Source organism: Rhinatrema bivittatum, chromosome 3, assembly GCF_901001135.1.
Source record: "Rhinatrema bivittatum chromosome 3, aRhiBiv1.1, whole genome shotgun sequence".
Lineage (NCBI taxonomy): Eukaryota > Metazoa > Chordata > Amphibia > Gymnophiona > Rhinatrematidae > Rhinatrema > Rhinatrema bivittatum.
Genome location: NC_042617.1, coordinates 307,868,943 through 307,896,382, shown reverse-complemented (window position 1 = coordinate 307,896,382; position 27,440 = coordinate 307,868,943). Strand labels below are relative to the sequence as shown.

The following is a 27,440-nucleotide window of genomic DNA, read 5'->3' as shown; positions in this document are numbered from 1 at the left end:
ATTTCTGCTTTAGAAATTTGGTGGGTTTTTTTTTTTTTTTTTAATACATTTATGAGAGCATTGGAATAGCAGCATTGTTTCAAGCCAGAAACAGTTCAGGTGGGCGACTTAACTGCTTCTCGCTTTAAACTTTAAAGCACTCTCTGCTATGCCAGTATTGTGACCTGCCCCACACAAAAATCTCAAAGCAGGAACACTGCTCTCCCAGCTGGAAGAGGCTGAAAGCTGTAGTACTATCCAGATTACTCAAAATTTTCCATTGTGGCCAGGTTCCTACTTCCTCTTTGGGACATCATCTTGTGTCTCCCTGTTTTTATTTTCCTGGTGTAACAAAAAGGTGAAAATACTTTTCTAGGAATAAAATGAAAACAAAAAAACAAACAAACCCAAAAAAACATCTTTAACATGACTATGTTCCCTTTCCTAAAAGTCTCTTCCCCTCATATCACTCTTCAGCCATCCTCGCTGTATTCATGCTTTACGTGCATCGGCGACATGTCTGCATGGTGTTCGGACGATTATTCACGCAGTGGCAAGTCATAATGCAGGGAGCAGGAGCAACTTTCATACAAAAAGGGGCAGATTTTAAAACCTTCGCGCCAGGTTGCGCGAACAAATCTGCCCCTTTGTGTATGAAAGTTGCTCCTGCTCCCTGCATTATGACTTGCCACTGCGTGAATAATCGTCCGAACACCATGCAGACATGTCGCCGATGCACGTAAAGCATGAATACAGCGAGGATGGCTGAAGAGTGATATGAGGGGAAGAGACTTTTAGGGAAGGGAACATGGTCATGTTAAAGGATGTTTTTTGGGGTTTTTAGAAAACAGCTGAAGGCAAGCTACATTGTACAAGCATTTGCCTCGAGTCTGATAGCTTTTTTGGGGGGGGTTTGTTTTTTTATTAGATGCCCAAAGAGATTTTGCTGGTTAAATACACTTTGTAATTCACTTTCATTGTTTTAATTGTTATGTTAGTTTTATAATGTGCTTTTATATTTATGGTTACTGTTATATTGTATAATGCGGGATAATAATAAATAATAAACACGACCTCCTGAGCAGCAGCAATGCAGAATGAAAGATGGAGAGCTTCACAGTTTTGCTTTGTTGGTTCTCCCCAGGCTGTAAACGCCTACGCTGCTGCATTCTTTCAGGGAGGTTGCATGGCTTCATGTAAATGCTTTCCCTTTGCCCCCTCCCCACTGGAGCTCCAAGCCCCAGGAACCATTCAGAAACCAGTGTCTCCCACAGCAGCTCCCCCACAGGTCCAGCGAGAGCTCAAGAGGGCAGCTCCAGCCCAGAGAAAATCTCTTTGTACAACAAAGTGAGTTCTCCTGTGCTGGAACTGCGATGCTCTTTCCTGCTATCTGTCCTTGAGGAGCCCTTCTAACCCTGCTGTGTTTCAGATTTGAAGCTCTCAAGGTTTCCCTTTCAAGGGCTTAGGACCATCATCATATTCCAAAGAGGAAGTGGCCGGGGATCTCATAAGAAACAAAAATACTTATAAATCCTTGTTCAGTGCTTAACAGACTTTAGGAAAAAGGTACAGGGTTCTTACTTTGAAGAGGAAGAGATGGAAATGAGGGACAAAGACACAACAGAAAAATTATACAAATTAAAGGCTTGTTTTAAGAGATCGCACAGGAGCCTGCCTCAGGACATCAACAGTGCTCTAACCAACCTGTTCTCCCTCCTCTCCATCCCTGCCCCCAGAAACAGGCCACACACTGCAAGCAGACTCCAGAGGCAGAGCACAGGTCTTTTTAATACACCTGTGTCATGCGACCTTTTGGGGTAGGCAGGTGAATAGCAGAGCTATATGAGGAGGTTGAGAGAGAGTCAGATAAATCTTTCCCCCAGAACTGGATGCCTTCACTTCACGTCCTGTTGTGGACTTCAGACACTGTAATGCAGCCTCATTCCTCACAACACTAACTACCCAGACACAATTCCACATATCAATGGCCTCTGCTTGCCACATTCATTCTGTATGCAGAAACAAATGTCATCAGCAGAGGACAGCCATTAGGTCCACTCAGTCTGGCCATTAGTACCTGGCCTACTCAATCTGTGTTCTTCTCCCTCCTTCTGCCACTAGGGTCCCCAATTGTGCCTGACCCATGCAGGCTTGAATTCTGCCACTGCTTCGGCTCCCAACACATTTGCTGGACATTCACATGCAAGAGACTTTTCTCTTCCTCTGGTGTCTGTGCCCCCTCACTGGCAGAAGCTAGCACAGAAACAGGCTACAATGCAGGAACCTAAGGGATTCTGGATATTCTGTAAAGCGAATGCAGAAATGGGGAATCCATGCATACAGGACTCAAAAAAAAAAACCAACCCACTAGAGGGGCAATGGCAAGAGCTGAGGAATGTACCCCTCCCTGTAAACTTCCACAGGGTACAGAAGGGCAGAAGGCAGGTGACTGATAAATAGGGAGCAGGCTCACACAGCTTGCAACAGACTGAACAGTGCACACTTGGGCCAGTTTCCGTAGCAATCTGTAGGCTGCTCTCCATAAAAGCACCTGCACATTGCCTGTGGATACTTCTTGGCAACCCGCGCAGTCAGGTGCCTGTCACGGTGCCACTTTACACGCTGAGCTCCGGCGCTGTGGCCCTTACCCATAGACGGCGAGTTTGAGGTCTGGCACGCAGATGTTATCCTCCCCGCAGTCCAGCTGTATCTGGGCCTAGAGCGCGCCATGGAGAGAGGACAAGCCCAACATCCGTTAAACACATTCCCATTTCTTTCCTCACCCCACCCTTCCCCCTCCTCCCTCCTATAAGCTTCTGTAAAGCAGCAGTGGTTTACAATAATGTATAAAACACTAAACAAAAAAACAAACAACTTGAAAGCTGCTGAGTCAATCCAGTGACAAAGTGAGTGGCTTTCCATTTTCAGCTCTTATAAAGCAGATCAAAGAGAGACAACCAAAATCCTGCAGTGATTGCAGGTCTCAAAGCCTTATCCCCGACTTCTCAGCCCAAGGAACTGGCTTGCCTATAATGCAGGAAGGAATATAAGAGCAAACCAAAAGATACCACAGGACATGATCCCCCCCTTCACCTTCACAGAAGAAGTGACAGATTTTCTGCTGAAGAGATGCTGCTTCCAGCTAGGAAGATGAGACGACCCTCTCTTAATGCTCTCAAAATGACTGCCTCACCTTCCCCATCAGCCCTGGCTAGCACAGCTTCCTACAAAGGCAAGATTTTCTTCCTACCTTTTGCTCGATGTAATTCTTGGTCAGGTAGTTGAGGACAGGCTGCAGGCCGTGGGCATCAGCTGGGGCACGGGGGTCCAGGGTGAAGTTCAGGCTGACGTATATGGCAGAAAGCTTGTCCCGGAACTCCGATTCATCCTAAGATGTGGAGAGGCATAGGGGGGAGGGGAAGAGTGAGGAGAAAAAAACGAGGGGAAAAATGAGGGGAAAAACGAGGATACAGTGGATGACCAACTCCAGTGCTAGCAGTCCAACGGCGGGGCTCAAGTTTCCAGGATAACGAGAATGAGTTTTTATTACATCTATTGTTTCCAGGATATATTTAACTGCCTAGATGGCTAGCTCCTGACCATACCGCGGTATATTAAAAACCTTTAAAATAATAAATAAATAAAACTATTCTGGCAGGCTCTTGCTTGGATGACATCTAGCTTTACGGCAACAAAGGACAGTCTTGGCTTTATCCTGTTGCTTTCACAGAAGTGCAGTACTGGGTTATTCAGAGGTAAATCAGGACTACAGGTCCATACATACATTGTGGAAAGGCGGTATGGGGGGGGGGGGGGGGAGGGGAAGGGCCAGGACAGGATAAGTCTAACATGTAATAGAGATGGCTACTTGGCTACTACACGACTTCCATAAGGATGTCTGCCATTCAGGTTTACTGACAACTGACCATCGGTAGTAGTAGTGGGGGTTTTCAAATCAAACCACAATATTGTCTCTCAGGTTTGTCTGTCTAAGATACAAGCATAAGGTCTAAGCTATGAGCAGAGAATAGTCCTGTCTTGGCATTATGGATAAGCTTAAGAACTATGCAATACGGGGAGGCTAACACCTTGCTACTGGACCCCGCTGAGGAAACAACGATAACCACCACTGTCAAAGCAGGAGGATTAAAACTCATGCTTTAAAAAAAAAAAAAAAAAAGTTGATTATGAGATCTGCCAAGCAAAGATGCTGACAAACAAGATTTTCCTCACCAGCACAGGAGAGCCTCACATTTTGTTACATCCAACCCTTCTGGGCCTTTTCTTCTATAAAAGCATGAAGTTTAATCGTCCTGCTTTGGCAATGCTTGTTGCATCACTATGACCCCAGTGGGCTGCTTTCCCTTGCCCTGTGTTGACAGTACAATCCCAGACTCTCCTGTGCTGAAGAGGAGCTCTCGCCTCCTCGCATCTCTGCTTGGCAGGTCTTATATAAAAATACATGTGCCAGGCCTTCTGACCAGGATGAGAGGGCACAGCTGGAATGCTTTCACATTCCTGGCTTTCTTATCCTGTGTACAGCACGCTCTGTTATAAGGGAATGAAATAGTTCCAAGGCAGCACAGCAAAGGATCCTTATAGCCAACAATTTTACTCATAACACAGAATATCACATTTTAAAAGGTCGTATGAGCTTTCCAACTCCCCTAAGTGGCATGTTCTCTTATGGTATAAGATAGCATCTTGCACTGGATGATTCCCCCCCAAACTTTTATGATAAGAGAAAAAACACACTAACAGAGCCTACCAGGAAACCTTCAGCCTTCCTAAACTCATTGTCAAAGGGAAACATGATACTGGCATGCACGGACTTTTCCTCCCTCAGTCTAACCCCCAACTCCTTTTCCTCGTAGGTCGGAAGTACGCCCATCATGAAACCGTGCCCATGCTTCTATACACAGTGAGGATGGGGAGATGGCAATTTTCAAAAAGCACATTTATGCAGGTACAAAGGTACAAAGGTGTTTACCCCCATAAAAACCTTTGAAAATTGCTCCCTAATGGCATAAGGAACACGTCATCACGTTGTCTAGTCCACAGACTAATCTCTCTTTTGGTATACCAACTCCACCATATCCTGCTGGCCCCCTTACAGATAAAACGGTTTAGGGAACTTCAGCAGTTTCTGCACTGGTGCGAATGGCTAACGTGGGGAGCGGATGCAGACTCCTGACCATGCTTTCCATGCCGGCATCTCCTAACCCCCCCAATGCACAGAGGCCCGGGGAGATCCTGGGCGCACTGCATTACCCGGAGGTAGATCTTCATGTCCCTGCACTCCTCCAGCACACCATTTCGAATGTGGATGGTCTGCATCAGATGCGGCTGGCGGGATTTCAGGAACAGGGCTCGCTTCACGGCCCCTTTCTGCTTTGTGCGGTCCAGCTGCAGGTCCACATTAAAACCTGGAAACATAAGGCACAGATAAGGGGGTCGGCACATCGCCCATCTTGCAGCCGGCAGGGCAGAGGCACAGCACACAGCGCTCATGGCATGCAGATTCACCACTTTTAAAATTTGCATATTTTGACCCAGCCAGCTAACACTGAAAAGTCAGAGTGTTTCTGAAAAGAAAGAAGTTTGGCCTTCTAGTACTTTTAAAATATACTCCAAAGGCCAAGGCAGACGTTCTGAAGGAACATGGAGGGCAGGCAAAGGAGTTGCCAGCCTGAAGTCATCACTCTACATTACTTACCAATGCTGTCAGGCACGTGCTTCCCAGAGGCGTTCAAGCAGAAATTCAAGTTGACGCTGGGAAAGGAAGAGAATTAACCGGTGAGCATCGACCAAGAGGCCCGTGATCCACAGTGAAAGGACAAGAACATAAGAAACACCATGCTGGGTGAGGCCTAGGGGTTTACCGAGCCTAGCATCCTGTCTCTGTCCGTGGCTAATCCAGGGTCACTAGGAAGTACCTTGAAGATCCCAAGGAGTTGATCACTCCCAGGGATAAGCGCTGGCTTTCCTAAGTCTAACCCGGCTAATAATCTTTTATGGACTTTTTCTTCCAGAAATAATCAAAATCTCGCCCTGCTGTGCTAAGTGCCTCGATCACATCCTCTGGCAACAGATTCCACAGCTTGACTGTGCACAGAGTGAAAAGATACTCTCTCGCATTTGTTTTAAATCTGTACTTGGTAGTTTCATGGACTGTCCCCTAGTTTCAAAAGGGTAAACAACCGCTCCCTATTTACCTGTTTCACCCACTCATGATTTCAAGTGCATTCGAAGCAAAAAGCATGTGAGGGAGCCATTTGGGCAATTAGATGACTGAGAATTAAAACTGAGTGCTGAGGGAAGGCAAGGACACAGCAGAAAAATGGTGATGAATTCTTTGCCTTGGTCTTTACTGAGGAAGATGTTGGGAACATTCCTGCACCTGAAACACTGATTGATGGGGAGGATTCTGAGCAACTAAAACAACGTTCTGGGACTATGGATGTAATAGGTCAAACTGGCAAAACAAAGAGTAACAAATCAGAACTGGATTTTATTCACCCCAGAGTACTGAAAGAACTCAGACATGAAATTGTAAGCCTGTTACTGATAATCCGTAACCTATCATTTAAAATAGCATTAATACCTGAAGACTAGAGGGTGGCCAATGTGATACCAATTTCTTTTTTATTTTTTAAAGGTTTCAGGGGTGATACAGGAAACTATAGACTGCAGAGTTAGAAGCCATTCTTAAAAACAAAATCACTGGCCATATAGATAGACTTGGCTTAATGGAGAAGAGTCAACATAGTTTTAGCAATGGGAGGTCTTGTTTTGAAAGTATAAACAAACATACAGATAAAGGTGAGCTGGCTGATTTAGTGTATTTGGATTTTCAGAAGGCATTTGACAGAGTCCCCCATGACAGACTCCTCGGGAAATTACAAAGTCATGGGATAGGATGCAGTGTCCTATTGTGGATTGTGAACTGGTCAAAAGGCCGGAAAGAGTAGTACTAAATGGTCAGTTTTCCAAATGGAGAAAGGTCGTTGGTGGAGTGCCACAGGGCTTGGAGCTGGGACCTGTGCTGTTTAACATGTTCCTAAATGATCTGGAAAAGAGGATGAGTGAGGTGATCAAATTTGCAGGTGACAAAATTATTTTAACTTGTTAAAACGGCAGCAAATTGTAAGGAACTGCAGAAGGTACTTGCAAGGCTAGAAGACTGGGCATCTAAATGGTAGGTGAAATTTAATGTGGAAAAACAACCCCAAACACAGGCACACAATGTTGGTTTTTGTATTAGGAGTCACCAGTCAGGAAAAGGACCTTGGAGTCCTTATGGACAATACATTGAAAGCTTCAGGTCAGTGTGGGGCAACAATCAAAAAAGCAAATAGAATCTTAGGAATCATCCAATATGGATGAATGGGAAAAAAAAAGGGGGAAAATATCAATATTGCCTCTACCGATCCATTTATGACTGCATCTTGTGTATTGTATGCAGTGCTGGTCAACCGCAGAATGAGAAAAGGTGCAGGAGGCTAACAAAAATGATAAAGGGGATAGAATGGTTCTCCTATGATGAGAGTCTGTGCAGGCTAGAGCTCTTCAGCTTGGAAATGAAAGCGGAGAGGAGACATGATGGAAGCTTATAAAATCAGGAGTAGGGTAGAACAGGTAAACAAAGGGCAGTTATTTACCACTTCAAATAACAAAACCAGGGAACACTCAATGAAAGTATCAGCAGATTTAAAACAAAACTTGCAGAAAGTACTTTTTCAAGCTGTTGCCAGAAGACGTGGCAGGATTTCAAGAGGCTTCAATAGGTTCCTGGAGAAAGTCCATAAAACATTATCAGCCAGGGAGAGAAAGCCATTACTATCCCTGGAAGTCATATGAAATAGATCTACTTTTTGGGATGTGTTGGGTACTTGTGGCCTGGACTGGTCACTATCAGGGCCAGGATGCTGGGCTTGATGGACCTCAGTCTTGACCCAGCATGGTATCTCTTATGCACTAAACTTCAATTCTCTCATAAGGCAGCTGTTCCAGCCCCTTCATCATTTCTCTTGTCTTTCTCTGCACCTTTTCTAGTTCCATTTTATCTTTTTTTTTGAGCTGGGGTGACCAGAACTGCACACAATACTGAAGGTGCTGTTGCACTATGGATCAATACAAAGGCATTTCTTATGTTAGGCATTATGGATATTGGAGAAATTACTAACCTGATAATTTCATTTTCCTTAGTGTAGACTGATGGACTCAGGACCAGTGTGTTATGCTCCCCTGCCAGCAGATGAAGACAAGTCAGATTTCAAAGCTGACGTCCCCTACATACAGCTCTGCAGTGACCTCAGCCCTTCAGTATTCTCTTCAAGCGCCACTGTGGACCTACTAGTGAAAAAACTTGATTAAAAATATGATTAAGAGAATGATTCTCTCTGAGATAGACGATCCCTCCCATCATTCGGTTTCATTTTTTTATGCCACCTTAAGTAAATTGAAACTAAAATTGGAATTTGGGCTCCTTTTGTATAAATTGTACTCTGAATTGGAATTGGGATTCTCTACTATCCAACATGAGAAATATTTTGGGAGGCTTAAATCCCTTACCACCAATATCACTCTCCGTGAAGTACAATATAAGTTTTTAATGATCTATTACTATCCCCAGCAGATGGCGTACCGTTTAGGGATTGCTCCCTCTGACATATGTATTAAATGTACAGCGGCACCTGGAACTTTGGGGCACCAGTTTTGGTCATGTTCCAAGATTCAGGCCTTTTGACGCAATCTTGTCCAATATCTACAAACCGTCACAGGGTTTCTTTTACCTTTGCGGGCCACAGTGGCTCCGATAGTTTGACAGGGATAGCGATAGGCCGCAAGTATGTCAGTCTTTGGATTCAAAAAGTGTTGTTACTGGCTAAATGAGCTATTTGCAATGTTGGCCGGGGGAGAATCCTCCTATAACCCAATTGAAGAATCAGATACACACTATGTGTGTTAATGAGAAATATATGGAAAAGTTGAATTTACTGAAAAGTAGATGAACTCTTCTCATATGGGATACTTGTTACAGGCATTATCACCTCAGGCCAGAAGCCTAATTCTTAATGATTATAAAGTTCTCCCTAGCGTGGATTAATTTTGTAGAGATGTGCACAGGGAATGTGGGGAGGGGGTTCTCTCGGGGAGAGTTTATACAGTTTGTACTAGGCAGGCACTGGAAAGCCTACACCAAAGCTTTGCATACTTTTTCGTTAATTGTCTAATTTTTTTTGCAAAATTTTAATAATAAAATTTGAAACATAAAAATATGATTAAAAGTGGATAACCATAATTGTACTCATCCACTCAAACACTGAACCCCAGTAGGAATATAGATGCCCTGATCTAGGGACTGGATGACTGTTTACCCGTAATCCCTTGGAATCAATATCCATGCCATGGCAAATTCTTGGCATAGTTCTTGGGCAGCTGAGGGCAGGATGCTGAGTCTTTCTGTCTACACTAAGGAAAGCGAAATTATCAGGTAAGTAATTTCTCCATTTCCTAGTGTGTAGCCAGATGGACTCAAGACCAATGGGATGCACAAAAGCTACTCCCAATCGGGGCGGGAGGCCGCTGCGGTCTGCTTAACACCACCCTTGCAAAGACTGCATCCTTCTGGGCCTGAACGTCCAGGCGATAGAACCTGGAGAAGGTGTGCAAGGAGAACCATGATGCTGCTCAGCAGATGTCAACGGGAGACAGCAGTCTAACTTCTGCCCATGATACCACCTGAGCTCTAGTGAAACGACCTTTAACCTGAGAAGGTAATGGTTTTCCTGCCTCTACAGTCTCCTGTGACCACCTCCTTAATCCAGCAAGCTATGGCAGCCTGCGAAGCTGGTTCGCCCTGCTTCCTTCCACCATGAAAGACAAAACAGGCGGTCTGTCTTCCGGACCAGTTCTGAAACTTCCAGATACTGCACCAAAATTCTACTAATATTCAAATGACGGAGGAAACGGTATTCCTCCGCATCCTTGTGCTAATCCAAGGATGGCAACGAAATAGACAGATTCAAATGAAACTCCAAAACTATCTTAGGCAAGAAGGATATTCAGAGGAACGGTTCCCAACACAACAATGCCTGCAGTTCAGAGATGCGACGTGCCGAGCATATAGCCATCAGGAACACAGTCTTCAAGGTTAATAAACGCAAGGAAAGACAGCGCAGCTGTCAAAAGGGGGCTCTGCCAAAAATCCCAGTACTAGATTAAGATTCCACAAGGGAACCAGCCATTGTAGAGGTGGCCGAAGTTGGTTCATCCCTTTCGGAAACAGGCCACACATTCAGATGAATCAACAGGGGGTTCCGTTCAGCTCGCTCCTACAACAGGAGAGAGCCACTACCTGCACCTTTCAAGGAGTTAATGGCCAAAACTTTATTCAGGCCATCCTGTAAAAATTCCAAAATTAGTGGGATTTTGACCACCAGAGGGGAGGACACCACGTTCCTCACACCAGGCCTCTAATACTCTCCAGACCCGCACATACACTAGGGACGTGGAGAACTTCCAAGCATGGAGTAAGGTGGCAATTACCACCACAGAATATCCTTGCTTCATCAGGCGAGCCCTCTCAAGGGCCAGACCATAAGATAGAATCGAGTCGGATCCTCGTGAAGGACCGGCCCCTGATGTAGCAGGTCCCTGTGCAGTGGGAGGCACAGGGGGGGGGGGGTGTGTCTCCACCAGGAGTCTCCGCAAGACTGCATACCACGGACGCCTGGGCCAATCTGGGGCTACTAGTAGGACTAATCACCTGTGGTGCTCCATTCTGCGAATGACCCTGCCGACCAGGGGCCACGGAGGGAAAGCGTATAGCAAATCTTCCGGCCAGGTCTGAATGAAAGCTTTGATTCCCAGGGACCACGGATCTTTTCTGCGACTGAAGAAACAGAGACCTTTGCACTGTGAGATGCGGCCAGCAGGTTGATGGATGGGCGGCCCTAGCAATCTACTATCAGTTGAAAGGCTTAGTCTGACAACACCCACTCTCCTGGATCCAGACTCTCCCTGCTTAGAAAGTCTGCTCTGATGTCTTTTCCTGCGATGGGGGAGGCTGAGATCATCTGTACATGTATTTCCGCCCATTCCATAAGGAGGTTTAAATCCTGTGACACTTGCTGGCTTCTTGGTTCCACCCTGGTGATTGATGTAGGCTACCATTGCTGTGTTGTCTGACATCACGTGGACCGCTCAACCCTGGAGTCTGTGGCTGAATTGTAGACACACTAATCTGACTGCCCAGGCTTCCCAGCAGTTGATGAAGAGGCCCTCTGGAACTTCGGTCCAACGTCCCTGGGCCGGACATGGGTCTGTTGTGAGGACCAGCCAGTTCGGTAAGGACAGGGGCACAGCCCTGCTCAGATAAGCTTCCTGCAGCTATCACTGGAGCCGAGAACACATGCCCATCGGCACCTGGAGGCAAATCGAATAGTCTTGAGACTGCGGGTTTCAACGTGACAGCAGCAAGCGTTGAAGTGGTTGCACGTTTGCCCTTGCCGTTGGCACGACTTCCAGGATTGCTGCCAAACAGAGAACTTGGAGATGAGCTTCATACGCTCGACGATGTGGAGTTATCAACTGACGCACCTGGGACATCAACTTCCTTAACCGCGTGGACAGATGGAAGATCTTAATCTGCTTGGTATCGAACTGGACTCCCAGATATTCCAAGGACTGGGAAGGCTCGAGACTGCTGTTGCCCAGGTTTACAACCCAACAGAGTTCTTGAAGCAAGGAGGTTACCCTATTGGTCACCTGGAGACTCTTCCACTGATATGGCCCGCATCAACCAGTTGTCCAAGTACGGGTGCACCAGAATTCCCACTTTTCTCAATGCTGCAGCTACGACCACCATAATCTTGGAACATGTTCTGGGTGCGGTGGCTATGCCAAAGGGCAATGTCCTGAACTGATAATGGCGACCCAGTACCGCAAAGGATAGTAAACTGTGTTCTTGATGGATTGGAATATGTAGGTAGGCTTAATTCTCCCGATTGTACGGCCATTATCATGGAGCATAATGTTTCCATTTGGAAATGATTCACTTGTAGGTGTCTGTTGACCCTATAAAGATCCAGGATGGGGTGAAAGGAATCTTCCTTATTGGGTATGATGAAATAGATGGAATAACGCCCTGTACTTTCCTGGGATTAAAGCCCTCATCCTGAGGAGCCTTAAAATAGTAATCTCCATTGCCTGCTTCCTGTGCTGGGAATGGCAAGGAGGCATCATGAATACATTCCAAGGAGTGCTGTAAAATTCCAGCACATATCCTTCTCATATGACTTTCAGTACTCATTTGTCTGAAGTGATCTCGACCCACCACTGGTAGAAGAGGGACAGTCAACCCCCTATCTCCTCATTCCGAGGGTGGGTTGGCAAAATTTCATTGGGGGGTTCAGGACAAACCTGAACCCAAGCTTGCCCCTCTCTTGGGCTGTAGACTATGAAAGGACTGAGACCTTCCAAAGGGCCAAGACCTTTGAAATGTCGAGTTCCTGTAGTGGCAAAAACATTGGGAGCCCCTGGATCGGCCCCTCACAGGTGAGGGGTGCTGTAACTGCTTCCTCTTATCTTCCAGAAGCTCGGGGACTGGAGATTCACCCCATTTATTGGCCAGCTTTTCCAACTTGCTTTCGAAAAGGAGAGATCCTTTAAAGGGCATCTTTGTAAGATTGGTCTTGGAGGTTGCGTCTGCTGACCAATTCCGCAGCCGTAGCTGTCTTCTGGCCGCTACCACTGAGACCACTCGTCTGGCCAAAGTACGGACTATATCAGAGCCCACATCCGCTAAAATGGCAGTGGCGGGTTCCTTAACTGCTCTGGAATTCATCACCCAAGACATCCACCTCTTAGAGGAGTAGGCACGAATGAGCTACCAGGGCACAACAAGCAGCAATCGATTAGCTTTAAATCAATATAAAAAAGAAATTGAAGGAGCAAAAAAAGAATTTTATATGAAAAAAACTGAGAAATTCCTATATAATCCTAGAGTACTATTCTCAATTGTGAACAATTTGACAAAAAACCAAGATGAGAAAGAAAACGGTCTACCAGAAGATAAATGCAATGAAATTGCATTATTCTTAAAAAAAAAAAAAAAAAAAAAAATTGACATTCTTAACTCCAATGTTAAGGTTACTGCCAAACATGAAGTTAAAATCCCCTCTAAAATAGGCATAAATTGGAGCAGCTTTGATGCAATATCCGTACTGGAAATTGTAACCCTAATAAAAAAAATTAAACCCAGCCAAACATCCTATCGATTCTATTCCAGTTACTGCCCTCAAAATAATTGCAGATACAATTGTGCCTGCCATTGCTGAAATAGTTAACCTTTCTTTATGTGAAGGCTTTTTTCCCGATGTTTTAAAAAATGCAATTATTAAACCTATTAAAAAAAATGAACAAAACAAACAACTTGGATTCCACACAATTGTATAATTTTAGACCTGTATCAAATTAGTCTTTTATAGCAAAAATTTTAGAAAAAGTCATCCAAAAACAACTTGACAATTTTTTTTTTTTTTTTTTTTTTAGGAGTCAAATAACATTATTCCCAAATCAGTTTGGTTTTAGAAAGAATTTTAGTACTGAGACACAATTGCATTAACTGATCCAGTTTTAAGGGGTTTTGATACAGGGAAAAGTTATTTTTTAAATTCTTTTAGATTTGTCTGCTGCATGCGATACTGTTGATCCTGAAATTTTAATCAATCGTCTAAGAGAAATAGGAATTTCAGGCTTAACCTTGAAGTGGTTCACTTTGTTCCTTAATAATCGATCCTTTCAAGTCAAAATTAATAATTCTCTCTCAGATAAAATTCCAATACTGATGGGAGTACCTCAGGGATCTACCTTGTCAGCTACTCTTTTTAATATTTATGTTTTACCTGTCATTTCCTTGACAGTTTAGGCTTAAAATTTTATATTTACGCTGTCGACACACAATTTCTGATGCCCATTGAAGAGTCAATTGAACACATTTTTAAGATTATCAAGGTTTACATCTCTGCCATAAAGCAGTTATTACAGCATTTGAAGCTGATTCTAAATATGGATAAAACTGAAATAATTCTACTAGAAAGAAAATGCAGTTACAATTCCATTCCCAATTTGATTTTTGATAAAGATGTAAAAATAACTTTTTTGCATGAGACCTTAGAGTAATTATAGATACAGAATTGAATCTGAGAAAACACATTGCCACCAAATTGAAAGACAGATATTTCAAATTATTAACCTTGAGAAGATTAAAGCCGCTCTTAGAACAATATGACTATAGAACCGTTCTCCAATCGCTCATATTTGCAAACCTAGATTACTGCAATACTCTATTTCTAGGATTGCCACTATCCACAATTAGACCGCTTCAGGTCTTACAGAATTCTGCCGCCAGAGTCCTGATGGGCAAAAAACATTGTGATCATATTACTCCAGTTCTGGTCTCTTTACATTGGCTTCCGATAAATTATCGGATACAACATAAAACAGCATGTGTATAATTCACAACATAATCCATGGCGAAAGAACTGAATGGCTAAATTTTTCCATAAGGTTGTATGTTTCACAGAAAAATCTGAGATCAGCAAACAAAGGTCTTTTATCAATTCCAACGATCAGATCAGCTCGACTAAGTCAAGTGAGGGAACATGCAATGTCAATAGCAGGGGCGAAATTATGGAATACACTACCACCGTATTTGAGATTAATGGTAGATAAGAAGAAATTTAAGGCAGAATTAAAAACATGGCTTTTTCAATGTGCTTATAAAGAAAGTGAGTAGCAGGCGATTGTATTGGCCTAATTCTCTTTTATTATTATTCAGCTTTTGTATTGATATGGTAGTTTATGTTCTAGATGTTTTTAGTTACTACTTTTTAGGAATATTAAAGTAACAAGTTTTCTTTAGTTTTAATTGTATTTTAACAGCTAAATTCCATATGTATGTTCTCTTTTTAAATATTTTAGCTATTACAATTTATTGAATGTTTTATTGTATTTCCTTATTGTATTATCATTGTGAACCGTTGTGAAGGCTATGACGACGTGACGGTATATAAAAACAATAAACCATAAGGTCATTCATTGCTACTGCATCAAAGGCTTGTTTAAGGATGGACTCCATCAGTCTATCGTGTTCATCCATTAAGTCCACCCCTCCCTCCAGTGGGATAGTTTATCGCTTAGAGAATGCACAGACCAGCGCATCCACTTTAGGGAAACGCAAACATTCTCTCACATCTGGATCCAGTGGGTATAGAGCTTCTAACGCTCATCCCTCTTTAGGACTTGCTTCTGGAGCATCCCATTCCACGTCAATCAACTCCTGGATGGCTTCCAGTACTGGAAAGTAGCAAGAGGCTTTCCGTAGGGAGATCAAAATGGGATACTTCTTTGGTTCCGTCACAGAATTGGATCCAGGGACTCTCACTGTCTTCAGGGTCTGGGAAACCAATGTCGGTAATTTGTCTCTATGAAAAAAAAATCACAACATGGTTCGACAGGGTTTCTACCCAGGGGGGAATGTCCCCTTCTTCCAAGGGGTCAGGTTCGTCCTCTTCGTCCAAGCCATCTGGGTCTCTACCAGGGATGCTTTTGTAAGGCGAGGCATGCTTCAAGGTCTACCAATAAGACTGTGATAGGGGGGGCTTACCGGCTGAGGTTCCACCCAGACAGGGGCAAGTGAGGTAGTAAACTGTGCCTGTACAAAGGCTTGTAGACCCTGGAAAAATTCCACCCAACAAAAGGCAGCCGGGTCCATGCCTAGCTCAGGAGGTACTGGGGTAGAAGCCACTGAATTTCCCTCTTCTATGAATGACCTAGTCAAGGGAGAACTCAGATCCGGGGTACTTCCTGCAGTAAAGGCTGTGGCTGACCCATCCTCTGAATGGGAGGAGCCAGGCTTAGCAAAGTCTAGAGAGGCCAACTCTCCTTGGGCTTCCTCACAGTGCTGACAAGTTGGAATCCAGATCAGACTGTGCAGCCCTAATATGACAAGCAGCACAGAGAGAATGGTGCTTCTGTTTCCTGGCTGCCAGCGCCATTGGCGGCGGTAACTGTTATCAACTTGCATTTACAAATTTCTATGTACACAGATTTTGCACACCTAGGCGGGGTGTGGCGAGGCACACGCACAGTCCATGCTCCTGGCTGTTCCTGGTTCTGTGCTTAGAAGTTGTGCGCGTATGTATGCACGTGGCGCATATGCAGAGCCGACGACGCACTGTGTGTACCAACGTACTAAGAGGGCAATACAGCATGTACAAAGACAAGTGCAAGAAAACTTACCTGTTTAATAAAGCGTTCAACATCCAGTAACTTCAGCTAAACTAACTAGATATACTTATCGCACCTGAAGTACTCAAAGTGCATTTAAATGTTGTTTGTCCTGATTTTATGAATGTAATATTGTAAACCGCCTAGACTGGCAGATACCTGCCTTTTTCGTGCAGTATATAACAATTTCAAATAAATAAGATGGTGTTTCCGCAGCCAAGCCCAAAGTGGGGCCTAGCCCACTGGGAGCTGCTCAACCCACTCTGAAGTCCACTTTCTCTTACCTCAATGGGATCAGGAATGACGTCAGTACGGCAAGCTGAGCAAGGAGACCGGAGGAAGTCTTACTAAACCCCTCCAAGAGACTCTAAAATCGGGAGGTAAATCTTCTCCTCTCTTTTTTTTTTTTTTTTAATGTAACTGGGTTCAGCACTTACTGGCTGAGTACAGAGACAGTCTCTGGCTGCGGGGGGAGAGGGCTTTGGCAGACCCTGCCATACTCTGCTTCCTGCACCCGCTGTCTTTCAGCTGCTTCAGCAGCAAAGTCCGCACCTGTCACTGGCTACCGGATCAAGGCACATCTCTGAGGGATCTCTGAAATCGCTTCAGGAATTCTCAATTTGGGGAGGGACCTTTAGGCATCACCGCAGGAGTGCGGGGATCAATGTCCCTTCAATTTAAAAGTAGAATTTCTCTTTCCAAAAAATACAGCAATCCCCAGAGGGATAGGCATGTCCACCATCTACTGGAGACTGAGAATACGGAAGGGCTGAGGTCACTGCAGGGGTGTTTGTAGGGTGACGTCAGCTTAGAATCTGACTCCGTCTCCATTTGCTGGCAGGGGAGCATAATCCATTGGTCCAGAGTCCATCTGGCTACATGCTAGGAAATCCTAGTTTTATTCTCCATTCCTTTCCTAATAAATCCTAACAATCTATCTGTTTTGTTGATCAACACCACCACCACCACCACCACCACCACACATGAAGCAAAGGACTTCTACATTTGTCCACAATGACCCCAAAGATCTTTTTCCTGGGTTGTGGCTCTTAATAAGGAACCCAGCACTGTGCACCTGTAGTTAGGATTATTTTTCCTTATGAGCAACACTTTGCACTTGCCCACATTAAATTTCATCTCCCACTTAGATGCCTGTTCCCCAGTCTCACAAAGTCCTTCAGCAATTCTGCAGAATGTGCTGCTGCTTTAATAACTTTGAATAATTTTGCATGATCTGCCCATTTGATCACTTCACTCATTGCTTCCTTTTCCAGAAGAGAGTCTTTTTTGAGGGATTTTGATAAATGCCTTCTGAAAATCTAGATACACAATTTTGACCAGCTCTCTCATCATTATGCTTATTTACACCTTCAAAAAATTCTAATAGATTGGTAGGGTAAGACTTCCCTTGCTGAATCTACATGGCCTCTTCCCCATTAAGCCATGCTTATCTGTAATTCTGTTCTTAAGAATAGCTTCTATTATTTCTGCTAGGCATCAACATCTGGTTTACTGGTCTATAGCTTCCTGGATTACCCCTGCAGTCCTGGTTAAAAACTGGCATTACACTGGCCATCCTCCGGGCTTCAGGTAATGGCAGTCTGTAAGCTCTCTCTTCTGCTGTTTGTGTCGTGACAGGCTCTGCATCCCACCCATTTAAATATCCTCACTTCTAGCATCTGGGGTTTCTATTATCTTGTTGGCAATTCTGGATGGAACCTGCTCCAGTCTACACAGATCCGAGCATTACCTCCCCTTTTCCTTTCAGCTCATGCAGGCTCTCAACCTCCCCACCCCCACCCCCATTCGCTGTAAACAGGGCTCCCAGTTTCTCACAATGCCACACCCAATGCCACAGAATTTGCCCTTGGCCACAATATCAAAGGAAATGCCCAACCTGCCACAGGGGGCTACACAGACTCCCAACTGCTCGAGTCCTTGGGACGCAGCTACCTCTCCACTGCAGCTCCAGCATTTGGGTTAGAAATGTCTTCTCACCACCAGGATCTCAAGTCCATTTTCGCCCTCATGACACCTGAGATCCTCAGCCTCCTTCCCTACAAAATGCCCTGGTGCCGTACCTCCCACTGTCCATCATACACCAGGGTTACATATAGAGAAGCAGGAGAGCCTGCATTACCCTCATTCCATCTTATGCACAGATAAGCTACCCTCTGAAGTCATCCTGTGGCCGGGCCTCCTACAGTTGCTCCACAGCTGGGATGCCTGCTATTTCCACCCCCCTGCATCACCTTAGTGGGCATACTCTTAGGGTACCTACCATGGCACTTGTGTCGTGGTGCCCTCTATGGTGCAGGTCTTCTCTTCTGGGTTAAACATGGTAGGAAAGATGGTCAGGGAAGCACTGGCGTAGATGATAGGGCGGCCCCTGTAGGTTCCCAAAGAGAACAGTTGCAGACAAGAATCATTGCAGTGAACAATGGAGTACCTAGCGTCATTTCCTGCAGTGCAGCAGAGATGGTCACAGGGCAGCAAGTGGGGAGCTCAAGGATGTTGCAGTGGAGGGAAATACTGCACCCCTACCAACCTCCAACCTATGCTGTTCACATTCCCTGCAACAGAAATCACTGTCCTGCCTGCCCTTGGCCATCTGTGGGCCTTAATGCCCCATTGCATCTGTCCTACGGAGGACAAGGAAGCTTTTTTTCTAACTTTTAGTCCTATTTAACTTTCCAGCTTAGAGCTTACCCATTCTGTGCAGGTACTAGCGGAATGACAGATGGGAAAAGGAACAGTATTATTGTTTGTACCAATTGCTGTTAGTAAGCAGAGATACTGCACACAGTCAGTAGCAGAGCTGGGATCAAAACCCATAAGCTCTCCTTACTCTCACTGCTATGTTTTCTACTCCTGTTTAATTTAAGGGGGGGGGACTATATTTGTTGAATATTGTCACCAAAGTTGCACCTACCTGTACACAATGGCTTTATCTACTCCAAATGCTCCCACTATCAGATCTGCAAAAGTCAAGTGTACACGCAGTTACCCAGTGATATGTAAGCATAGAGCAGAGCACACTATTCACAAACATGTCACAGCACTACAGGTCATCTCAGCAGGTAAAGACCAGCAAGAACCATTAATGGGTAACTGCATGGCAAGTGAAGTCATCCTTATATAGCAAGATGAATAGCACCATGGGTGGAAGTACTTTGCTGGCTATGTGCCAGCTTGAAACAGCAAAACAAACAAAAAAAAAAAACCCCAAGTTATTTGCTCCTTGAATCACTACATCCAGGGGCTGCACATCATAATAATAAAACTTATTTTTATAACACTACTGGACATACAATGTGCAGTAGGGATGTGAATCGTTTTTCAACGATTAAAATTATCGTCCGATAATTTTAAAATCGTCATAAATCGTTAAAGAACACGATACAATAGGAATTCCCCCGATTTATCGTTAAAAAATCGTTAATCGGGTTAGTACGCACTAACCGGGGGTGTTGTGATCTTCCTGCACACATCCCGGTATCAGGGATAGGGCACTGCGTGCAGGAAGATCACAACACCCCCGGTATCAGGGATAGGGCACTGCGTGCAGGAAGATCACAACACCCCCGGTATCAGGGATAGGGCACTGAGTGCAGGAAGATCACAACACCCCTGGTATCAGGGATAGGGCACTGTGTGCAGGAAGATCACAACACTCCCAGTATCAGGGATATGGCACTGAGTGAAGGAAGATCACAACACCCCTGGTATCAGGGAAAGGGCACCGAGTGCAGGAAGATCACAACACCCCTGGTATCAGGGTTAGGGCACTGAGTGCAGGAAGATCACAACACTCCCAGTATCAGGGTTAGGGCACTGAGTGAAGGAAGATCACAACACCCCCGGTATCAGGGATAGGGCACTACTTGCAGGAAGATCACAACACTCCAGGTATCAGGGATATGGCACTGTGTGCAGGAAGATCACAACACCCCTGGTGTCAGGGTTAGGGCACTGTGTGCAGGAAGATCACAACACCCCTGGTATCAGGGTTAGGGCACAAGTTCTAGTCACATTGACTGATCACATTACTTTTTTTGTCAAGCTACCAACCGTTTCCATTGCCCATCCCCCACATATTGTCAGTGGGAACCTTGGTAACATGAATAAATAAGAAGGCAGCCAATAGGAATACATATTCATTCCTAAACTGACCTTAACTGACCTGAAAAGTGTCAAATTGTATTGTTTTCTGTTAGTGCGCGCTAACTCCTGTTAGCGCGCACTAATCGGAAAAAACAGATTTTTTTTTACTAAAAAATCGTGCCAAACACGATTTTCTTCTCCTGCCAGACGATTTTGATCGTTAAGACGATCGGGCACACGATTCACATCCCTAATATGCAGTGCTGTACAATGTGATACCATAACTTCATGCCTCAAAGAGCTTGCCATCTAAGTGGGTATCAGAGGCGAAGGGAGATAAAAGTGTCTTGCCCAAGGTCACAAGGAGTGTCAGTGGAGAAGCAGGATGTGAATCCTGGCTTCCCTGATTCTTAGGCCATTGGCTCTTTCTAACCACTAGGCCACTTTCTCCCATCCTCAATACAGAGTCCAGATCAAGCTGCTGAAATGCTACATTAAAGTTCTGAAAAGCTTTGTGGGCCAGCTTCAGGGTAGCTGCAAATACAAGCCCATCCTCCCCCGCCCCCCCCCCCCCCCCCACACACACACACACTCTTCCCCAGTCAGACATATCACAAGCTTGCCACTGGGCACCCCCTCCCCTCCACGTACTCACCAGGATATCCATTTCCATCCAGGTCCTTGGCCCCTCGAGTGGCAAAGCCAAAGAATGCTGGGGACTGGCTGGGGCCCCAGTGGCCCTGAAGGACCTGGGAAGGCCTGAAACTCAGCCCCTGTGCTTGTCCATTGTAAATGTACACCAGGCCCTGCTGGTGTTCTCCTCCAAACGGTGCTCCGATCGCAACGTCTGTAAGGAAGAGACCAAAACACATCAGGGACTTTTAGGAAGTGGGGGGGGGGGGGGGGGGGGAGAAATCTTGTCCTCAGGACACCAAGCAAGTCAGAGGTAACAATGACTCAGATTGCAACGCCTGCAATCTACCGCAAACGAGCAAAACTGGGACTTACCCTCTTTTACTTGAAGCTAGCCTGGCTACCCAAGCTTCGCTCAAATCACAAGCTATGCACAGACAATACACAGATTACTATGGACTGTGATCAGGACAAAGGGGAAAGGCGCCAGCGAGCAATAGCACTAGCTAGAATTGATTTTGGATACTTTTTACTTGACTGATCACATTAATGCCCAAGTCAATGCACAATATTAAACTGATAAATGAAACGCATTAATATTAAAAAAAAAACAAAAAAAAAACCAACAACTAGACTAGTTTAAAAAGAATATGAAACAAAAAGGAAAATTGGTACTTAACTGCTAATTTTCGTTCCTGGAATACCACAGATCAGTCCAGACGAGTGGGTTTATGCATCCCTACCAGCTGATGGAGGTAGAGAACAAAAAAAACAAAACTTTGAGGCACCGCTACATAACAGACAGTGCCACCTGCAATTCTTCAGTACTGACCTGTACCCAAGTCAAGATGTGTAACTCCCAACCACAAGATTTCTTCCTCTAAAAGAGCTGGGGAACAAGTCGGAACTCCCAACCAAACTGACCCCCGAACTATGGTCAAGAAAGGAGAAATTACTTACCTGATAATTTCATTTTCCTTAGTGTAGACAGATGGACTCAGGACCAATGGGTATAGTGTGCTTCTGATAGCAGCTGGAGACAGAGTCAGATTTCAATCTGACGTCAGCACTACATATACCCGTGCAGGAAGCTCTGCTTTTCAGTATTCTCCTCGAAAAGCAATAGTGGATATATGTGTGTTTGGATAACTTGATTAACTTAAACTAGCTGACGTGAATTGTAGCTGGAGACCGCCAGTGTAGTCAACCGAGAAACGCAGACACCCGGTAACTATGGGTGTCTTTAGGGGTAAGTCTGGCTTACCCATGCTTGTCTTGTTCTTGGGGGTTGTCACCCGAGGTTTCCGTATGATGAGGCAGCCGTGGGCGGGATACTGAGTCCATCTGTCTACACCAAGGAAAACGAAATTTCTCCATTTCCTAACGTGTAGCAGATGGACTCAGGAACAATGGGATGTGTAAAAGCTACTCCCGAACCAGGTGGGAGGCTGCCCGTGGCCCTTGCGAATGCTGTGTCCTCCCTGGCCTGAACATCCAGGCAGTAGAACCTCGAGAAGGTGTGAATGGAGGACCATGTCACCGCCCGACAGATCTCGGCGGGTGACAGCATCTTGTTTCTGCCCAGGACAGTGCCTGGGCCCTTGCAGAATGGGCCTGGACTTGTAGAGATGGAGGTTTGCCTGCCTCTACATAGGCCGCCTTGATTATTTCTTTGATCCAGTGGGCTATGGTTGCCTGCGAGGCTGCTTCCCCTTGTTTCTTCCCGCTGTGAAGGTCGAATAGGTGGTCCATCTTTCGTACGGATTTCGATCTTTCCAGGTAGCGGACTAGATGGCGTAGGCGGCATGAGTCTTCCGAGTCCTTATGCTCATCTGGAGATAGCAGCGAGATGGTTTGGTTTAGATGGAAATGAGAAACCACCTTTGGAAGGAAGGAGGGGACAGTGCATAGCTGTATGGATCCTGGTGTGAGTCTGAGGAACGGTTCCCGACAGGATAGTGCTTGAAGTTCGAAGATGCGATGGGCTGAACATATTGCCACTAGGAATGCAGTCTTCAAGGTCAGGAGCCTTAGGGACAGACCGGGTGTAAGTCTGAAGGAGGTTCCCGCTAGGAAGTCTAGTACTAGATTGAGATTCCATAGGGGTACAGGCCACTTTAGTGGTGGTCGGTTTTGCTTGACCCCTCTCAGGAAGCGGGAGACGTCTGGATGGGAAGATAGGCTTATGCCGTCCACTTTGGCTCTGAAGCAAGCCAGCGAGGCCAGTTGAACCTTGATGGAGTTGAGAGACAACCCCTTCTTCAGGCCGTCCTGCAGGAATTCCAGGATCATGGGAATTTTGACTGTCCGCAGAAGGATGTCGCGGTCTTCACACCAGGCTTTGAATATTCTCCATATTCGTATTTAAAGTTAAAGATGTGGAAATCTTGCATGCTCGGAGCAAGGTATCAATTACTGCCCTCGAGTATCCGCTCTTTTTCAGGAGAGTCCTCTCAATGTCCAGACCGTAAGAGAGAATAGAGTTGGATCTTCGTGGAGGATCGGTGCTTGCTGGAGCAGGTCCTTGAGTCAAGGTAGGCACAGGAGGTTCACCGCCAGAAGTCTTCGCATGCCTAAATACATCGGCCTTCTTGGCCAGTCCGGGGCTACTAGGAGTACTAGCCCCTGTGGTATTCTATCTTGCGGATGATCCCACCCAGTAGTGGCCATGGAGGAAAGGCGTACAGCAGGATCTTCCTGTGGCCAGGTTTGGACGAGGGCATCGATCCCCTGGGATTGAGGGTCTCGTCTGCGACTGAAGAAGTTGGGAACTTGGGCGTTGGACCGGGTTGCCAGAAGATCCATGGCTGGGGTTCCCCAGCAGTCTAATATCAACTGGAAGGCTGTGGTTGACAGCCTCCATTCCCCTGGGTCTAGACTTTCTCTGCTGAGGTAATCCGCAGTAATGTTGTCTTTTCCCGCGATGTGGGCGGCAGAGATCCCTTGCAGGTTTGCTTCCGCCGACATCATTATGGGGTCTATTTCCAGGGACACCTGTTGGCTTCTGGTTCCTCCCTGGTGGTTGATGTAGGCCACTGGTGTGGCATTGTCCGACATGACTGACAGCTTTTCCTCGGAGTCTGTGACTGAATCGTAGGCAGGCTAGTCCGACTGCCTGGGCTTCCAGTCGGTTGATGTTTCATCCCGACTCTTCCTTGTCCCATTGCCCCATGGCCATCAGTTCCTGACAGTGGGCTCCCCACCCTCATAGGCTTGCATCCATGGTGAGCAAGACCCAGGTCGGTGGAGATAGCCTTACTCCCTTGCTCAGATGGTCTTCGTGTAGCCACCATAGGAGCTGTATCCGTACCTTTGCCGGCAACTGGAGGCGGATGATGTAATTACTGGGACATCAGGTTCCATCGTGACAGTAGGGAACATTGTAGTGGTTGCATGTGGGTCATTGCCCATGGTACGGCTTCTAGGGTTGATGTCATGAGTCCGAGGACTTGAGGTAGTCCCATACTGTGGGGCGAGCACCATTCAACAGTTTTCTCAACTGGTCCATCAATTTCCTTCTCCTTGTCAAACTGGAATCCCAGGTATTCCAGAGATTGGGAGGGCCGCAGACAGCTCTTGGTTGTGTTGACGACCCATCAGTTTCTCCAGTAGATTCTTTATTTATTTTTATTTATTTAAAGATTTTTATATACCGGGGCACGTGAAGCACATCACCTCGGTTTACATGTAACAATAACTTAGCAATCGCTTTACAGTTCAACAATTTAACTGATAATACAGGCAACACGGCATTTATATAACCATTTATAATGTCAACTTATATGATAACGATCAGGTATATAAGGGAGTCAAAGGGTCTGTAGCAATTGTAATTAATTAATTATGTTACTTGACGAATGTTCATACATTGGGGGGGGGGGGGGGGGATACCAAGATAAAGTTATGGAGGAGATGACTTTCCTCTGGAGATTTTACCCTGATCAGCCAATCGTCCAGATATGGGTGTACGAGGATTCTTTTATTCCTCAGTGTCACTGCCACTACAACCACGATTTTGGTGAACATCTGCGGGGCTGGCGCTAGCCCGAAGGGTAGCACTCGGAACGGATAGTGATGATCCAGGATTGTGAAGCGTAGGAAGCGCTGATGATAGTGATGGACCGGGATGTGCAGGTACGCTTCTGACAGATCCAGGGAGGTCAGAAATTCTCCCGGCTGTACTGCCCTTATGACCGAGCGTAGGGTTTCCATGCGGAAGTGTGATACCCTCAGGTAGCGGTTGACCGACTTGAGGTCCAGGATGGACAGATACGTTCCCTCTTTCTTGGTGACAATAAAATAGATGGAATAGTGCCCAGTATTTTGTTGGTGCGTGGGTACTGGTGTTATAGCCTTTAAGGCAAGCAATTTGGTCAGTGTGGTTTCCACTGCTGTCCTCTTGGAGGGGGAGTGGCAAGGAGATTTCACAAATTTTTCTGGAGGGATGCTGTGGAAGTCCAGAAAGTATCCCTCTCGAATGATGGTTAGGACCCACTTGTCAGACGTTATCTCAACTCATCTTTGGTAGAATAGGGTAAGCCTGCCCCCTATGGCCTCTTCCTGAGGATGGGTCTGTTGATTCTCATTGTGGGGTGTGGCTGGGGCCTGAACCTGAGCCGGCTCCCCTCTTGTTGTGTTTGTTCCGAAAGGACTGGCCCCTGCCTGCGGGGCGAGGTGCTTGGTATGTATTCTTATACGGTCTAAAATGCTGTGATCCTCTGCCCTTGGATGTTTGGTGAGAGGGGTGTTGGCTTCTTTTGTTCTTGTCCTTCGGTAACTGAGGTACTGGAGATTCGCCCCATTTGTCGGCTAACTTCTCCAGTTCGCTTCTGAACAGGAGGATTCCTTTAAAAGGCATTCTTGTGAGTTTCGTCTTGGAGGTCGAGTCGGCTGACCAGCTTCGGAGCCAGAGTTGCCTTCTGGCTGCCACAATGGATGAGACGCTCCTGGCTGAGGTGTGCACCAGGTCGGAAGTCACATCTGTGAGGAAGGATATTGCTGGTTCTAATGTTTCGACGGGGGTGGTGGTGTTCCTGGCCATTGACAAGCATGCGTGTGTCACCACAGCACAGCAGGCAGCAATCTGCAGTGACATAGCTGCTGCATCAAATGACTGTTTAAGGATGGATTCCTGATGTCTGTCTTGGGCATCCTTGAGTGCTGCTCCTCCTTCGACTGCAATGCTGGTGCGCTTTGCGACAGCGCAGACATGGCGTCCACTTTGGGAAACACCAGGAGTTCTTTGGCTGAGGGTTCCAGTGGGTATAGGGCTTCTAGGGCCTGTCCTCCCTTGAAACTGGCCTCCGGAGCATTCCATTCCAGGTCGATCAGTTGTTGTACGACTTGCAGCAATGGGAAATGGCATGAGGCCTGACTGAGCCCGACCAGAAGAGGGTTTGTCTTTGGCTCCACTGTGGCGCTTGTGCCTGGGATGTCCAGCTCCTTCAGGCTCAGGGACACGAGGTCTGGTAGCTCGTCTTTGGAAAAAAAACACATCATGGTTCGGTATGGTTCCATTCCTGGAGGGATTTCCCCTTCCTCCAGGGAGTCTTGGTCTTTCTCAGAGGTGTCCGTGTCCCCTAAGGTTAGGCTTTTGACCAGGGGAGGCCGAGAAGGGCCTGGGAGGTTTGGGTCCTCTGGTGGAGGCTGTGGCTGTGTCGCTGGTGGCGCCAATTGCGCCTGGACAAAGGTTTGCAGACCTTTAAAGAATTCCACCCAGGAAAAGGTTCCTGGGTCTATATTGAACCCAGTGGCATTCCCTGAGGGCCCTTTCTGGAGGGCCGAGCTGGGGATAGAGAGGGTCTGGGGTACTATCGGTGGATCCATATTCCTGTACTGGCTGGGGGTGACCTTGCCCTGGTTCTCCCAGAGCCACTCGCACTATAGGCACAGGGCAGTAGCCTCTTCATGCTGCGCAGCTCTTATGTGGCAGTCTGGGCAAAGGGCTTATGCTTTGGCTTTCTTGGCCGGTGGTGCCATGGTTTGTGCGCGTAGGGGCGTTCAAACCCGGTCTGTGCATTTATATGCGCGCACCGGGAGGCTTAGATATGCACTCCGGGTGCGTCAAGGGTGTGCGTGTAGGCCAGTATGTGCGCACGCCGCTGTGCACACAGCCGAACTTGTGCACCCGGTGCTGTTGAGAATGTCGCTATGTGCCCGGCATTCTTGTGCGCCCGGCTCCTATGCGCGCGCCGCTGTACACATAAGTACGTTATGCGCCTGGCTCGCCACTGTGCGCATGGCTCAGTTAGGCAGACAGTACGGCGATCAAGGGGGGAAAATGGCGCCGGCGACCACGCGAGCAAGATGGCGACCCCCCCCCCCGGAAGGTCTCCACGTGGGAGGACCCTCGAGCCGGATCGGGGTCTAGCCCGGTCTGGGCTGATCAACCCGCTGGGACAGACGCCGGCCGGCGATCTGTACAGTTA

At 46.4% G+C, this 27,440-nt stretch overlaps 1 protein-coding gene across 2 annotated transcripts in view; it reads right to left on the bottom strand.

Moving 5' to 3' along the window:
• Positions 1-27,440, bottom strand: part of ITGA5 (integrin subunit alpha 5) — a 263,376-nt gene that overhangs the window by 33,038 nt on the left and 202,898 nt on the right. For both annotated transcript variants that reach the window (XM_029595141.1, XM_029595140.1), the window contains 7 exons: positions 21,035-21,226; positions 19,208-19,253; positions 18,557-18,664; positions 5,696-5,751; positions 5,251-5,405; positions 3,230-3,367; positions 2,628-2,695 (listed from right to left, as the gene is read on the bottom strand). In XM_029595141.1, coding sequence (XP_029451001.1) covers positions 2,628-2,695; positions 3,230-3,367; positions 5,251-5,405; positions 5,696-5,751; positions 18,557-18,664; positions 19,208-19,253; positions 21,035-21,226 — 763 coding nt within the window. The remainder of the gene's footprint in view (positions 1-2,627; positions 2,696-3,229; positions 3,368-5,250; positions 5,406-5,695; positions 5,752-18,556; positions 18,665-19,207; positions 19,254-21,034; positions 21,227-27,440) is intronic.